Genomic DNA, 17,683 nt, shown 5'->3' with positions numbered 1-17,683 from the left:
CCAGTATTAATAAACAATGGAATAACAAGAGCAGAGATTCATCACACTTGTCCTTTAATGACAGGCATTGCCAAAATAACAGGGAAGCAGTTAGTGGAAATTAGCTACAATATAACAGTGATTATTATCCATATTGTTTCAGTGTCATTGGCAACTTATGAAAGGCAGAGGAAGACGATAACCTTTCGCAACAGAATGTTTTCTCAATAGCAAGTCCTGAATCTCGATGCCAGCTATAATGGATTAGCAATCTCAGCACTGTCAGACTTTTATAGGGGGGGCTGTGTTGTTTGCAGTGTTGCAAGAAAACATAGCTACAGTCAGTCTTTCATAATAAGAGGAGTCTTGATTTGAGCTGCAACCTCAGCCCCCATAAGTTCCTCTACAATCGTCAGGGCAAACTCAAAACTTGTTCCTGGCCCACGGCTGGTGATGTAATGTCCATCCTTCTGTACTCGAGCCTCTGAATATTTATAGTGGTCTAAAAAAAGAAAGAGCAACACCATAAGGATTATGACAATATGACAGCTTTGAGCTACAAACCGAAAGTCACACATGTCATGATGTTACAGTGAACTATGAGAATGTAGACATGGTCACAATTTCAGCCATTTCTAGTATGTTCTGTCAAATTCTTGTATTGCTTTTCACCTCTGAGTGGTGTGCTCTTCTACTGCAGAGTGACACGATTCTCTATAGGCAAGAAAGCGCTAGTATAGCACCATCTGCTGCCCTTTACAAATACACACACCTCCTGTTCTCTTCTGAGTTTCAGCACTAAATATCAAAAGCCTCTAGCAGTACATGAAGTCACAGGTTTCTGTTTTTGTTGTTTTTGGGTTTGTTTGTTTTTTACCTCCAGCCATCATCTTCTCCTTCATGGCAGGATGTGTAGTCACTGTGCTGCCGAAGCCAATGCCATGTGCCAGAAGAGCAGTGGGACCTGCAGAAGGGCAAAGCTGTGTAAGGTTCATTTAACAGCTTCCTGTTAGAAAGTGACACTAAAGAGCGTGTTCAGCTGCTTGTGTCGGTCCTCGTTTTCATCTTTATGCAGTTCAAAGAATTCAGAGTCAAGAGTAAACTAAGCAAAAGGCTGCATCCTCAAACCGCCCCTTTCAAACTCAATGGAAAATGTTTACAGCAACAAGAAAATGCAAATACACAACATGATGCATTTTACCTTATGGATTTCAGTTGCTAAATCAATGACAGACTTGCAAAGTATGCGATTATAACACTGTGTCCCAAAGGTATCCTTAACTGTACCATTTTTCTAAGTATATCTACATATAGTATATGGTTTCAGCCTCTCGCCAAAGACTTTGAGCCACATTGAGAAGAGAGGTAGGAGAAAGAAAGACATTGACTGCTGCTGCATTAACTTTGGTAATGCCCTACCACTGCAGTGAGCTCATCCAAAAACTGTTAATAAATAGAAAGTTATTGATTATGCTCCTTGGCTGCCTTCCCATGCAGTCTAAAGATTGCACTTCTCCCTGGCACAACAGCAGTCTGCCAGTTAGAGCCAAGCTACTCCTGTTACACACAGTCCCCACCCAGAGGACAGCAGTCTGTGTCTCAGAAGGTCTCTCTCCCAGGAACCGCAAGGCAGAGAAAAGTGAGGATTATGATGGCTGTTTTATAAATTGTATATTTATATTTGGGGACCTCTCTTACATCCACGTGTCACTTATTAGCTCAAAATAGAAGTATATATATAAGATACATTTGTCCTGTTTCTTTTGTTTGGTGCATTATTACTCCAATTTTCAATCAAGTCTATTTTTTTTTTTATTAATTAACTTTTTTTCATGTGTCAGGATAATAACTGGCAGTTTCATTAAACTGTATATTCCTGTGAGGATTTCAGTCATTTCTAGGACACCCTTCAATCCACTTTGCCGCACTGGTCCCCTGTTCCCGTTCGAATTGTCCTTCCTGCGTCCTTTCATCTGTCAAAGCAAATGTCACCTCTTCTGGGTGCACTTGGGGGACACTTCTTAATCAAAACCTCACCCTTTGTGAATGGGGTTTGCAAATTTCCATAAATTAATGGAGCAGGATATTTATAATTGGTGTATATTTTTCAAGATCTGGATGAGATGCATGCTCTTTTTAGGCTAAATCCACTTACTAAAATGTTCAGAAATGACATGTGTGAACCTACCAAACCTCCATCATTTCCTAATCCCATTTGCCAGTACAAAACTAACTTGATGAACCTAAAACCAGAGTATCTTTGTAGATGAGAATTTTTTTATTATTAATTTTTGTCGTCAACTGTTTTGATATATTTTGGAAAAGTGTGCGCATTATTATTTTTTTGTTCAACTACACCATAGCACAATGATCACATTTATGGCCACAACATCTTACAAACCCTGCGATCAGTATGTGTCTGTATGTATCTGTTTCCATCACTCTTGAACCTTCCTTGGCTCCTCCAACAACAACACTTTCTTTTTGCCATGTAAAAATGCCAAAGTTAAGGCCATTACAAAATGAGCGCGATGCCAAAAGACAACAAAATTCAATATTTTTCAGAAGCAAATTTGCAAATACTTCATCCTCAAAAAACACACTGTGAAAAAACTGAGGTCAGCGTCAAGCGATGATAAGCTGTTCCCGATGTTTCTAAATAAGAAAAGGAAGAAACTGATACTGGTTTCATCCACTTCTCAAGACAAGGCAGCAGCAGGGAGAATTTCATGGTTTGACCCAGAGCAGCGTTTAACTGCATGTCTGAGGTAAAATCGTATTATTTCACTATTTCCATATCATTGTGTATTCAATACCAGTGGACATTTTGAGGTGTGTTTGCATTTGTTTACAAATGCATTGTTTTGATTAATCAGATCAGTTTATTCACACGAGAATTGGAAGAAATCTTATGGAAGAAAATAAATGCTGCAAATTTAGCCAGCCAAATTACACGATCCATATAAACAGCTGTATTAAGAATACATGAGTCTGAAGAATATTTTTAACGCACAAAATATGTGCACGAATTGCATAATCCGCAATTTAAGAAGAATTCTGTCTTTGCCTTTTTTTGATTGAGGCGTTTTCCTTATGGCAAACAGCTTTTAAATGTTAAGATTAGACTTTAAACCAATCAATCTAAAGGCAGCACCAGTCTGTGTGATCAACATTTAATTTTTATTGATTATCTAAAGTAAAACATTTGCTTATTGCCTGTTGAAGCTTTAACCCACAGAGAGTGACCTCAACCCAAGGTTGGTCCCATGTAATTATGTAATTATGACTTTGTTGTTTCCACAAACTGTACCTGCACAGATGGCTGCAATCAGGCCTTTTCTGCCATCTTGATCTTTCAGCACCTCCTTCACAGCAGGAGACTGCAAGAGAGAGTAAAAACCAGATGCACAGTGAGTCATTTGCAGTCCATGTGGTTCCACTGAGTATATGCTGACTTTATTATAATCACTGAGATAAGCTGACAATATTTAAAAAACACTCGACACATACAGAGCTACCCAGCAAAAATAAAAACGAATAATATAATGCACCCATCAGATAAATATGACTCGTATATCAAAACTCATATTGTGCATTAAATTTCTTTTTTTTTTAAAAAGACAGAATCTGTCAATTTCTTGGCAATTTTCTCATCAAATTCTAAAGCCTAAAATGTGTGTGTGTTGTTGTTGTGTTTTTTTAAAATATAAAATCACTTAAAAGAAGAAAAACACAATCGCAACAAATTCCTATCTTGACTCAAGGCTTATTCATCTTCCATTTATCCAATCTATAGAGCTATTTTTGCTTTTCATGATTACAGAGAGGCTGTAGCTGATCCCACCACACACTGGACAGATATCTAAAATCTGAAGCAGAGCATAAATTCAGTAGACTCGTCCATTAAAAATCCTTGATTTAGTGTAAACTAATGTGGTTATTTACCATATTATTTATACAATACAAATACAAAATCTTGTAATATATGCTTCACTGAGTATTTACAAGAACAGTAAAAATATGGATCTCTTTAATCTATTTAAATCGATTTCATTGGCACATTGGACAAGCAGTTAATACAAAAAAACCCCAAATTCTTCTGATATAACAATATAAATGCAAACACAAACTGATGCTCTCCACATCCAGCTGGATGGGATAACATGAAACCTGAACACATCTGAAACACACATGGTTCAGTTCATACTATACAAGATCGATGAAGGCCAGCGTATTACGAGGATGAGTATTCAGGAGGAAATAAATTGCCATTTCATCACAGAATGACAACAATCTCTAATAGAGTTCAGGAAACATAAGTAATGCAGCTCACTGTGAGTTACATTACTTGTCTTTAGTGACTTACAAAAAAGGACACTAGTGACATTTCTGATGATATAGAAAAAAAAACATTTTATTGATGCCGACAGCTCAAAGGCAGCAGCATTTATAAGTATAAGTAACTGAAGGGCATTTCCCATCCTCCTTTTCCGGTGACCTAATCTGAAGTGTGATTCTACTGAAACAAGGTGCCAGCAGCAGCAACATTATAGTGCAACAGCAGTAAAACACCATGAGTCAATTATAAGCACAAATGTAGCCTCGGTACTGTTTTCTCTGGAAGTTTTAAGTAAAGTTTAATATGCCTGCTTCACACTTTAGTTTCACAACAACTACCTTAGCCATGAAACTCTTCAAGAGCTCTACAACACTGTCACATAATCAAACTGAAGAATACTTCTGCCTGGGCTTTTCCACCAGCTGCTTAAACCCCTGCTTTTCCACCACATAACCACATCAGTAAATTCCAATCAACGTTTTCTCTTCCTGTCATACGAAGCGCAGTTAGTGATGCTTGGTTGAGTCATTAATTTACTTTTGAGTCACAACATCACCTGGTATATACCACACTGGAGTGGTTAAGTGGTGAAACAAGCTTATTGTTTCCACCTTTGGGGGTGAACAAAATTCTTTGTGCATATTTTCTAAAGTATTGAGCTTTTTTGAAGGTTACTTTTTGAAGTGAGCTTTTTTTTTTTTTTTTGAAAAAGTTCCCTTTTTAGGAATTAAATCTTCATAAGCGGCTGACATGGGGCTCCTGCTCTCAGAAAATGCCCAGTCTTTCTGACGTGTATGCTATGGAACATAAAGGCATGGCATTGCTAATAGCACTGATGTCATGCTTTGACGCTGACATAACTCACATAAAATTTACACTAGTGTTATTGCAGATGATATGATATGGCACAGCCCTGCCATGTTCTGGAGACATTTTTGATGCTTGTATGGAGATGCATGGACTAGCAGGGCTCTAGAGTGCAACCAATTTCTCAATGGTGCGACTAAAAAAAAAAAAAATCCTAGATCGCAATAGTGCAACTAGCCGTTCAAGTAAAAAAAGAAACATCTCCGCAACTGTGAAAGTCTCCGTGTGGTCAACAACAGATACACGTTATGCCCATATGGTGGTCTAAACCAATCAGAGATAGTCAAGGGTGGGATCTCTCTGATTGGCCGTGGTAAAGATATTCCTGTAGGCCTACATGTGTATGTTTGAAAGTGCAGGTGGATAGAGAGACGTGAGTAGCCTAGGTCTGATAGAAGTAGTAGATGTAGCTGTGGGTAATGAGAAAAGATGAAAAGAACGATTGATAACTTTCTTGTTAAGTTAAGGCCCGATCCATCCGAAACTGATAGCCAGTGCTCTGACACAGAGCCATCAACCTCTCAGGTTGTGTCCAACACTGGTCCGGAGATGGCATCAGATAATGAGCCACATATGAGCGACTCTGAGCCAGAGCCCACTGAAAGTCAAAGGGCGAAAGTGTATAGATTTCGAAGAGAATGGCTTGACCAGTTTCCCTGGCTAAGATACAGTAAGGCTGACAACATGATGCACTGCATTTACTGTGGTGCAGTGGTGGGCCCTGCATTTACTTGGTACCAGATCAATACCAGAATTTGCAGTATAACAGAACACTACTCTGTGTTGAATGAGAGAAGAAGTTGGCAGGACAATTCCTGGCCACTTTTCTACATGTGAGTCACTTCCTTGTTTGCACACATTTTTGTTGCCACCTCTTGTGAACATCAGGTAGACCTTTTAAATAATATCCTAAATATCCTTCAAACTGTGAGTCAGTACTAGGCTTGCTGTATGCTCATTCTAAACGCTGTGTGTGTTAGTTCCCCTGTGCCCCAATTAGCGTCTAACCAGCAAAAATAATCGTCCTACCGCTGCCAAATATTTGCAATATTAGTAAAAAAATGTTATTGTGATACTATGAAAACAAGATAACATTTCTTGCACATGCATATAGCTAAAAAGAAGCAACTGCATTTCTTTGGATACAATTATCAATTTACAAATCTAGAATGGTCCCAATACTGGAATTTTGGCACAGAAGCAGAGAACTTAAATCCCCGAAGGTGGTGATATCAATATGAAACTGAATCTGACAAGGTGGTATTAACTGAGGACCCAAGTGTGTGAGCTAACGGAAAGAGCGTATGTGTTTAACAGTGGATTTATACTTCTGCATTAAATCTATGCCATAAGTACGCAGTGACCTGAAAGAATGTACAAAGAACTTGAAAAACCCGAGGGGAAAATATGTTTGCCTATGAAAAAAAACAATTAACAACAACATAACAAGATTTTACTTGTTTCTTTTGTCACTGGCACCACATATAAAACACCAGGACACAATCACAAGACAATAAAACACATGATGCACCACACACAAGCAGAACCATTTGTGTAGGTTACATCATAGACTATACAGAAGATTCAGTTTAGACATCTTAATCAAACATAAGACTGATGAACCTTTAGAAACAAATTGTTTCACACTTTTCACTGTCAGTTATTTAGTCCTAATGTTTAGGCAAATTCAAGCATTTTAACTTGTTTTTATTCTTAAGTCATTTCCAAAAAAAAAATTTAACTGTAAAAACTGACCCTCTCCCCATCTCACCTCTGCCAGATTCTGGGCTCCTGGCATTCCTCCTGGTAGCAGGACCACATCATAAGGGCCCTAGAGGGGGGGAGGGGGGAACCATCAACACTAACATTTTTCCAATAATAAAGATATACAAGCATATAATATAAGCATTGTAAATAACGCTTTTTTCCCCCTTCTTGTATGTAATGTTAGCAGGTAGTTGCTGAGCCTCACCTGTTTCCTCGCCTCCTCCAGACTGGCATCAGGACAAATGACAACGTTTCTGCTACACTGGACTGGTTCTTTGCCGGTAAGACCAGCTACCGTCACTGCTATCTACATGTTTGGGCAGTAAAAGAAAAAAAACAACAACAACAGTGCATCATTATCCTGATGGTTCAATGTGGCATTTTGTCTTCACTGGCTGACGTAGACTTTTATTTTGAAAGATATCAAATGGCGGAGATGTGCAACGATGCTGGACTTTGACATTTAACTTGGCCTCTGTCTGCACTCACTAGTAAGGTTATGAGTCCGTCAACCATTAGCAGACAACCCCAAAATAGCTGACTGAACACTTAGCCTTTGCGCTAAAATAACCTGGAATATGCAAAGGGGAAAAATTGCTAAGTTAGATCGACAGTGTTAGCAAGCGTTAACTTTAGCACATGATAAGTGCGTATGTAACCCTTATCAAGATATCAGGCTGTTATAACAGTCTTCACAGGCTGATATCTTAACAATGCTGCCACCAATACTGTTGTGAGTCGACTGAAGCGGGGTCTAATTTTTATGGCCGCTAACAGGCTAATTTGCTAAATGCTAACATATAGCATGTTACAAACCCCAGCTCTGCGCATAATATCCACGGGAATAACAGTTTCCATCTCCTCTGCGCCTTTAGACAGAATTACTAACGCCCTCTTTCCTGCCATGTTAGCTTGCAGCTCTGTACTGCTAGGTGCAAAGACGCTAACTTCTGTTTCCAACTTCCAGAAGCAACCTGCACGCGCTGCGAGTTTGACAGGAGGGTTGCCAGACTGCGCGACACCATCCCCCTTTCTAGACTGCGGTCCGTGCCTATTCTACTCGCACCTGCAAGTATGTGAATTAAAAAAGTAAAGTAGTTACTTTTGAAAATAGATTATTTTATTGTTAGTAGGATTTTGCAAACAAATATATTGTGCGCAAGAACAGGACCTGCATAACATGTCACTGTACCACTCCAGCACATAACAGCAGGGTGCAAGACGCTAGCAGACAGGGCATACATAACAAAGAGGCTGGCATAGTGTACAGGAACATCTGTGCTCAGTATGGCCTGCAAGTCCTGAGGTCGAAATGCTGTACGCCCCCTCGAGTGGTTGAGAATGAGCAAGTTAAGATCCTGTGGGACTTCTAGATACAGATGGACAAACTAGTGATGGACATAACCAATCGGACATAGTCGTGGTAGACAAGCAGAGGGAGACATCTGTAGTGAAAGATGTAGCCGTAGCAAGATAGATCTCAATTCTCATCCCTATTTATTGTTGCATCATTTTTGCAGGGCAAGTCAGTGAAACCTTAAAATCAATGATGGATGGAGCTCTTGGAAAGCATGATGACCGGGAGCTCAGATCACTGGCGAGTGTTTGTTCTTTGCCCCTACTATCTTAGTGCAGTAATGCTTCCTTTCACAGTGCTTCCGGTGGCTCATAACATCCGATCACAGTAAGCCAAGATCACACAGCTTATCCAACAAATCATCATTCCAGCTGCTTGTTATACTATTGATATGCCTTGGCAGGGTCTGATGGTCTCTACTATGCTGATTTAAGCCAGATTTGAAACACAAGTATTTATATCTCAAGGCTGTTTAACAAAAACAGCATTGTCTTCTGCTGCAGCTGTATCTAATGGTGTTTAATAACAGCCAATGCACTCTTTCTTCCAGTAGGTGGAAGCATTAACCAAAGATTCAAGAAGGATGTAGAAGAATGTATGAGAAAGAATCAATGCAACACTAAACTTTTTTTTAAAAGAAAATGTCTCATTAGTTCAGTTAATGTCAGGCTCATTGCAGATTAAAACGAGCAGCTCAACAGGTCAATTAACTAAAGTAATGAATTAAGTTTTAAAAAACATCTCCAGGCATGAGGTCTCAAAAGTCACAAAGTTCTTCAAGATCTGCCTGAGAACTTATTTCTGCACTAAACTCTTAAGACAGTTATGGAATCATATTCCAGTGTAAATCCTAGACCTAATGTCTGGGGCTTTAGTGTGCAGACACACATCCTAGTTAATGTGCCTCTGTGCATTCTGCTGCTGAGATTCACTTTCGTATTTGTGAGACAAACTAGAGCCCAGTGAAACGGCGGATTAGACAAAAGCGTAGGGGGTGCTGGCAGCAGGTTGTTTATTGCGTGCCTGTGAGTGAATTCAAGAAGCAGCGGTGATTACCAACATATGCAGCTGGGGATCAACTGAACCAGGCCCACGATGGCACTCGAGCTAATTTCCATACATTAATTCACTTATGTACATTTACTAATTCCCATCAGCATGCAATCATAAAGTGCATGATGACACCAAGGAAATGTTTCAGAGTGACTTGTGACGCAGTTGTAAGTATGACGCTGAAAACAAAGGGTCTGACTAACAACAGATGCACAGAATTATACAACTGTTTGTATGTATTTTTCATCTGAAAACAAAGCACAGGAAAGAGTAAAATGAGATTATAGTGCGAGGTTGACCACTTTCCCTTGGCGTCAAACTTTAAACTTTAACTTTAAACTACTAAAACCATTACTTCATACCAAAACCATTGATCGCCTGGGTAGTCTGATAAAGATTAATGTCATGCTTGTTTGACCTGCATTGTTATCCAAAACTACCAGAAACTAAAAAACGAGCTGAACTGTGATGCTGACACGTTCATTAGTATAAGCTTATTCTTTTCATATGCTTATACACTGTCCTACCAATACAAGAAACAAGGAGAACATGCCCAACTTTTAATAAAGTTAGAGCGGCCAGCTTTTTAGCTAATTTTATCATCTCTAATAGGTTTCTATGGGAAGTTAATAAATTGATGTTTTCACTGGACTTTTTTTTGATTAACTAACATAACTAACATGCATGCTTGCATGCTACTGAAAAATTGAGGCTGTAAGTCAAAGCATATATAGTTTGCTGGAAATTAATAAAAAAAAATATGCACAGAGTCACACATTTGGCATATCATTCCCGGTGTATGGTATATTTCTATATTCTGCCTTTTGTGAAATATCAAATTGGCCCGTGGTTTAAAAGCAAGACTCATCAATGGATTCTTTGGCATGTTATTATGTCTCTGGTGCTCCCTTGTGCCTGCATCACCAGGCCCTGCTCTGCTCTGCTTTATCTGGCCCTTCACAGAGGTCTGCTCGAAAACCTGAAGGGCTTCTGGAATCAAACCTCCGGGGAGACGAGAATACAGAAACATTTTTTTTTTCATAAGACGGGTACAGAGCAAAAAGAAAATCCTCAAACTGAAATGAGGGAATTCCACAAATTACCGTTTGTCGCAAAGTAATCCTGTTACTATTGCAAAGAATATGAAACGGTGTAAACATGGAAATAAACTGCTAATATGGATGTAGCTTACAAGCAGGGGCTCTGTTCAGTTGAGATATACAGCAGCAGACCCTGTTTCAGATCACCAGTAAGGGAGAGTGCCACAAAATTCAAAGTGGTTACAGAAAATTTGCTTCTACAGGAAAGAGATTTACATTTTCAGATGTTTTTTTTCTTTATTTTTTCTTTGAATGATTACATTTCATCTTCTTTTGGTCCAAACCTTTGCTAACTGGTTATTCTTCATACTGATCTACTGGTAACATTTAGGGCTTGGATTGCTGCCCTGCCAGTAAACACATGAATATTAGAAGCACTTTATCTTCCCATCTGTGAAAAGGCTTATATCTCTTTCGCACATTTTTAGCCACTGAGCGCACGGAGTGATTGACAAGCATATAATCTTGATTGCATCTTGATGCTATTACCTTACGCTCCCAAGTGCTCAGGTGACAGCTGGGGGACAGTGGGGAGATCCAGGGGAAAAGGTGATATTGAATTTTTTGCACCTGTGTCTGCAGTCGTCCGCCAAGTACGGACACAAGATGGCGCCAGTTGAGTGAGTTCAACTTTGTGTGGGGTCATGCAATAGCGTGGACATTGGTGTGTGAATACTGACAATCTGAGCATATAATGAAAAAACAACAACAAAAGTTTGGTTTGTAAGGATGCAACAAAGGCAGTCAAATAATTAAAAGTTGTAAATTGAGGAAATATATACGTCGTATACAGATATACGTTGCAACATTCATTAAACAATTTGTGTTAAATGCTTTAGAATTATTCAAAATGAGATTCCTCCAAATCCAATGCATGACAAATTGTTTTGAACCACAGAGGCAGTATTATAAATTAAGGCAGCACATTAATGTGTTGTTTAGATTATTGGGTGTGTGTAACAACATGGACCAGAATTGCCTCACAGTCATTTCTGGTTGCAGTAATCTGCCTATCCTCAAATTATGCCCCTATCCAAGGAGGAGGAGAAAGATGGGGGGTGTATTTGAGGACTTTCTTTTTTCCTTTATTCTCCACTCTCTGTCTCAGAGAGTACCAGTCTGTTTTGCTCTCAGCTTGCCTCTATTAGATGTCTTAATGCTGTACAGTGTGGCCTATCTTCAAACAGGAATGCTGATGATACTGGCCCTGCAGCGGTGCTTCCCCCCAGCCTCAGCCCCGGCCTGCTCCTCTGCACAGAGGGCAATAAAGACACAAGGAGGATTAGTGTTGTGTGCCTAACAAAGTGGTTGCCAGAGAGTGAGAGGGCCATGCCCATGGGCGCAACCACAACCCTGCTCAGATCCACTCGGCGCTGTCGAGGTCCCCCCCCGCTTGTGCTTCCCTAAGGTCCGCGCTCTCTCAGGGAGCTCTGTGGATGTGTGATAGACTCTGTGTGGGTGAAGTCGTGTTGATGCTAAAGAAGCAGAGGACGCAGCAAGATAATCCATGGCTTAAGCAGTGCTGTAGTAACTTTTCCCCCTTATACAAGGGAACATATGTGCAAACAGTTAAATATAATTCAATCACATATTCACGGTGAGCATCTTTTTCACTAAACACTTTCCCATATTGAGCGAAAGTTCCAACTTACTAGTAGGCGTTAAACCCCCCCACACTCATGATCGTGTACTTTATCCTAAATGTCCACTGCAAGGACAGTGCGCTGGTTCTCTGTGTTGATTTATCCTACTCACCATCCGGTGGAAAACAAGGTTTAATACAGATCATGCAGGCTTAAGGCCTTACTTTCTGTTTATGGATATCTCTTTCACTATAACCAGCACTTATACAAATGGAACACCATATAATTGTACAAGTCTGACAAACAGAGGGCCTGTGGTCTTGTAAATGTTGTCACATTAGATAGGAGTGTTACATCTGACATTACTGTGAAGGTGCATGTCTGCGGGTGCAGGCCGGCAAAGACGGTAGCCTCTGGTTTGATGGAGAGCCGTGTACAGGACAGGACAGGTGAACCAAACAGCTGCTACCCCCATTTTTCCCTTAAAAACCCCAGCGTGACAGATCAGGCCATGGCTCTCACACATAACGGCCCACTTTTCACACGGTAGCTGTCTCAGGCCACGTTACACACGTCTTTTAGATGGTCCATTTTGTGCGTTGGGTAATGAAATTTACGCTGGAGACCCCCGAATATGCAGACATATGGTGTCTATTAATGCTCCTCTCTCCCTTTTCAGCTGTAGCCCTCTGCCCAGCACTATGGTCTGTTCCCGCCTGTCTGTTTTGGGTCCTCTTCACTTCTCAAGCTGTTTGCCTTTTACCTCTGTCACGCCAGCCAGGATTCACACAGCAGTATGTACTGCTGCGTATGAAAGAAAGGCCGCGTTCTGTTAATACTTGGCTAAGTTTACATGTTCATTCACACTTGATTATGGGGGAAGCCCCGAGTTAAGAATTGTTCCAGTATGTCAGAGAGGCACAATAAGGAAAAGGCTGTCCCTTTAAACCCTAAATAACACAATGTGTTTAATATTTAAGAGCATATGTACATAAAAAAATGCTCAGGACTGATTTTATAGGGAGAAATGGAACAAAACAGATTATAAAATAAATATATGATTTTCAGAATATTTTGTAACTTTTCACAATTCAGTGGACGCTATCACGGCTCGATTACTGTGCTCATATCTGAATGTGGAATTACTCATATACATATGTGGTGTACTTAGAGCTGAGCATAATTCATAGTGCAGCAAATTTACCAAAAAAATCATATTCTGTCCAGTTTTTTCCTCTTCAGGCCCCTGAATTGATGGCCGCGGTAAGCTTCATTCTTTGAATGTTGTGTGGAAGCCAAAACTGATGGTAAAAAATCCCTTTTCCATTAGTTGGTAATGGAACTGGATACTCAATGGTCTCCCTCTGCAAAGTATTATTCTGTTAAAAAAGCATGCAGGTGTAGTCTATTTTTACCTGCATAAGCCTTTATAGATTAACACAGTTTACCAGTCCCTGCTCGGCTTTCGGTACACCACCCTAACTCTGAAATTAACCGGATTCCGCTCACTTAATCCCCCACTTTTATATAAATGCATACCACATTATTTGACTTAATGTCTGAAACGTTTCCAAACAATTTTCCTATAAAAGTTCTTCGAATTGGTATAAAAACATTCCCACGAAAATGATGGATTCTTTATTGTTATTGAAGGGGATATTTGCAGCAAGCAGTGTAATTTTTCTGGGTTTTGGAGGAGACAAACTATAAATCCTATGAGATCTCAATTATGTCTGTTTTTTTCCCCTCACCATTCCCACACTTTTGATTTCCACTTTAAAAGGAGAATGATATATCCCTATGATTGGAAATGTTCAATGCACTTCTGGAAGTGGGTGCACTGTCCTGTGCAGATAAGGTTGCAAATGCAAGATCTGTTTCTCTGAAATAGAAGCCTGACAAACAGTGCTGTCTCTCCCAGACACAGTGGGAGAGGAGTGCGCTCAGATGGAAGTCTTTGAGACCAGGCTTTTTAATATCGGCGCCTCTGTAACATCAGTAAGGTGACATTTCGGCAGCACCATCAAGATCCAACAGTGGCCATGCTGCTTCGACAATCAATTATCCATGCATAACATCCCACCAGTGTGTGCGACATGAATCAGTCCTGGACCAGGCTTCTCCTCCGCCTTGATTCTCAAGAAAAGAGAGACCTTTCATTCGACCCTTAAGAAAGGCAGAAATGCTCTGAGTGTTGATAAGAGAGTGAAGAGAGGAAAGTCATGAAAAAAACAGGCAAATCAGGACTGATATTTATTTGCATTATCTTGAAAGGAGCTCAGATTGGTTTCATTCCAGTGACTGTGAATTGTGATCCAGAGAGCACAATGAGCATCTCCAAGCAGGAGCCAACGTTATGATTGAACGGGCAGAATACATTCTTTGTAGTGCTCGGTGGACTACAGGCAAGAATGCATAATATCTGTTGCCCAAGGAGAGGGAAATACATTTCACAGCGCATATTGCTCGTATCAGGTTTGAGACCAGTTTAGTTGTTATATGATTGTTATCAATGCAGTGGCTGTACATAATTTACTTCCACAAATAACTGACATGAATGACATGTCCTCAGCAGACTGATTTTTTTTCCTCCAGCTTTTGGCCTTCTTCTGCTCGCAACAGGCTATTTAGGATACAGCAGGAGTCGGAGACATTAAAGAGAGAGAGACTGATTCTCGTGCATCAGAAAACTGTTTGACCAAAACTTTCTGCCATGGTAACGTTAAGTATTAAATATGAAAGTTCAAAATGCTCTTTGCAAAAACACCGACTTATGTTATGGCACTTGGCTCGGCATCATACAGTATATCTTGATCTAATCAGATCGTATATCATATTACAGATGCAGCCTACATACGACATCTGTGATAACTGTGTTAAGTATAAGACTTTGTGCACTAAAACCTCACACTAAGTGAAATCAGAGTCTGAGGTCCCAGTCTGGCACAGACATCTACTCCCTGAACCCAGAAGCTTTCTCCAGTGTTTGACAAACAGCACCATTCCCCCGCTCGCCTTCATTTCCATCTGTATGCTATCACTTGGCTGTCAGCGGCTGGATTGGCCTGTAGTTTGCAGGATGAAAGGCAGAGAGATCCTGTTGAGTGAATAATCTTGCCAGTTTACAGAGGAGAGTGGATGTCAACTTGACAGACTGTGAGTAGCACACAGATTTGGGATTCATGGGCAATCCCATAGTCCCTTTAAGTCTGGACGTGTGAATGTGAAATCAATAGTACATCCATACAACAGTTTGTTTGCTGGACCCTGAAAACCTTTGTTATGAAAATAAGAGTCATGGATCTTTACCTTGTGGATTGAGGACACAAAAAAAAGGGGACTATAAACATGGGATTTCAGCATGAAAATCTTGAACCCCCCCACTGTTTTTTTTTACTGTAAGTGAAGGCATGCACTATTCAAATGCATCTATTTATAAACACAATGAAATTTTAAAACATGAAAGCAGAGATCGGGCGCACACTTTGGTTAATACGAAATCTCTTTTGTGTCTTTGTGTAAAATTCCCGATTATATTCCCCGTGAACGGGTTGGTTTTAATTACCATATTCACCTGTGATTATTTAAATGAAAAGTGTCACATCCTGTAGGTAAAGATCACCTTTCGAGACATCTCACGAGAACTGTATATACTCCACATACAAACCACTTCATCCTCAGACACTGTGTCACCATGACCTGCATCATAGGAGGAATTCAATAGATTTCAATGGCACCTTTATAGTCATATGCATGTGCAGTGTGTACATACAACATAGCTGTCTGGGTTGGCAGTGCCATCATGCCCTGCTGTTTATTTGATATGCAAAGGAGTGCTGTGGAGCAGCTCCACGGTCTTTGCTAAAGTACTTTACTCCTCACATAACCCAAAGTGGCAGCAGCAGCATCAGGATGAGCTCCAAGAGCGAGGTGGCTCCCTCTCAGTAATTTATAATGCACTTAACTCCTCTACCCTGTTGATTGTCTGCATTACCAAGAATCAAGTACGAGGCAAAACAAATAAAAAATGCCACTTTTTATTCTGGTTTAACGCCATCAAAAGCACAAGTCTTTTATTACATTCCTGTTCATTCAATCAGGGTCTGTGTGCAACAGAAACCCGGGATTACACTGGCGAAGGGAAAAAAAAGCCCACTTCAAACTGCTTCCATAAACACCATCAAAGAGCAGCTCCTTAAAAAGCCTGGGTGAAACAGAGTGAAGCGGAGGGAAAAATAAACATAAAATGTGTCAGTTAAAGTGTGTTTAAAATCTAGAAAGTTTGGAAAATGCCCAGAAAATATCGTTATTGAAAACACTTTTCGCGCTGATAGATTGTTGAGAAACAGGCGCTGCAGGGAGTCCAGCCACACCCTTCGTGCCATATGGACACAACGCTGTCTTCCCAGAGTTCTGTGCTGCCACTCTAAACCTGCATCGTTTGGAAGAAGGGGGAGGGTATTATTAAATGTGGAGGGCCTGCAGGTAGCTCCCAGGATCAGACACAGGGAGAGCGAGAGGGGGTTGTTTGGCTTAAGTGTTTTTTATTAGGGTAGATGGAGACCTAAACTCCATAACAAAGCTCCCAGACAGGGGCCCACTTTCCCTTCTCACTCCAAACAGGCCCATATCAAAACACCGGCCCCTCACAGACATGCCCCACAAATATGGCATGTTCTCTTTTTTCACGTGGCTCAGCTTTCTCCCTGTCAAAATACAAATGGTCTGTGATGGAATTCAGCAATTTCCTTTATCATCTGCAACAAGCCCATTTCCTGGTAATTAAACCCACAATTATTGTTGAAAAAAACAACAAACTACAACGAGTATTGACAATGTCCCTGTGTGTATATATTTTTTTAAATTAGCAACATATTTATGAAAAGTTGTAAAAACTATGTAAAAGAAAACAACAACTGCATTGTAGATGTCTGTCAGCACCCTAAACCCAAAGTAAGAAATATTGTAAGCTGCTCAGCCAAGTTTGAGTTTGGCTCCACCTCTGCTCTATATTTTTCACACAGTGCGGCAGTGCATATTAGAGCCAGCTGGCTCAATGACATAACTTCCTCCTCCAGTTGTAACAATATGGTGACATGAACATGTGTAAGCCTGCTTTTACACTGCCCATCACTGGCACAAGAACGCCCTGAACATCTGCTCTGAACAAGGACAACTTTTCGGCTGAAGCCTCTCAATGGAAGAACTTTGTCCAACTTTGTACACTAAAGTTACGGGCTGCAGATGTGCTTGGATGGTAGTTTACCACCACTTTTCCAAGAAACTTTGCAGACTTTGCAAAATGTAAATAAAAAAAGACAACAATGCATTGAAAAACATTTAAATCATTATTACTGTATTTAACCGAAAATAGTACAAAGTTTTTTAAAAATCTGATTGTTGTGAAAAATACTTGTTTACTTTGATTTGATTTAGATAAAACATAAAAAAACGATGGGAGCAACAAAACATAGTCCTTTGTGAAATAAATCATTAGCAACATAATTCACTGGCAACAGTGAATGTATAGATGCATTGTTAAATTCTTTAAAAACGATGTTCCTCAGTGTAAAAATCCAAAGGATTTTGGTTTTATGTATGTTTTGGTAGAAAGATTTAGAGAATTCAGAAAAACCTC

General features: G+C 40.0%; 1 protein-coding gene across 1 annotated transcript; it reads right to left on the bottom strand.

The window, feature by feature from the left end:
- Nucleotides 1–37: 37 nt before the first annotated feature.
- park7 (parkinson protein 7) lies at nt 38–7,973 on the bottom strand. Its single transcript, XM_040052288.1, has 6 exons — nt 7,769–7,973; nt 7,158–7,259; nt 6,957–7,016; nt 3,290–3,359; nt 857–943; nt 38–481 (listed from the first exon to the last, which is right to left on the bottom strand). Exons 1-6 carry the CDS (start codon nt 7,856–7,858, stop codon nt 321–323), a joined length of 570 nt encoding a protein of 189 aa, XP_039908222.1. The 5' UTR covers nt 7,859–7,973; the 3' UTR covers nt 38–320.
- Nucleotides 7,974–17,683: the final 9,710 nt, after the last annotated feature.

Source organism: Simochromis diagramma, unplaced genomic scaffold (assembly GCF_900408965.1).
Source record: "Simochromis diagramma unplaced genomic scaffold, fSimDia1.1 OVJJ01000389.1, whole genome shotgun sequence".
Classification (NCBI taxonomy): Eukaryota; Metazoa; Chordata; class Actinopteri; order Cichliformes; family Cichlidae; genus Simochromis; species Simochromis diagramma.
Note: the sequence above shows the minus strand (reverse complement) of the source record. Positions and strands in the feature narration are given on the sequence as shown.

Bases quoted from the DNA above. Each gene is read 5' to 3' on its own strand.
- park7 (XM_040052288.1), bottom strand. From the start codon at position 7,858: ATGGCAGGAAAGAGGGCGTTAGTAATTCTGTCTAAAGGCGCAGAGGAG. The intron at 3,360-6,956 runs GTGAGATGGGGA...TCTCTCTTGCAG, and splicing joins GAGCCCAGAATCTGGCAGAG to TCTCCTGCTGTGAAGGAGGT. The intron at 482-856 runs GTAAAAAACAAA...TTCTTTTTTTAG, and splicing joins GGAGAAGATGATGGCTGGAG to ACCACTATAAATATTCAGAG.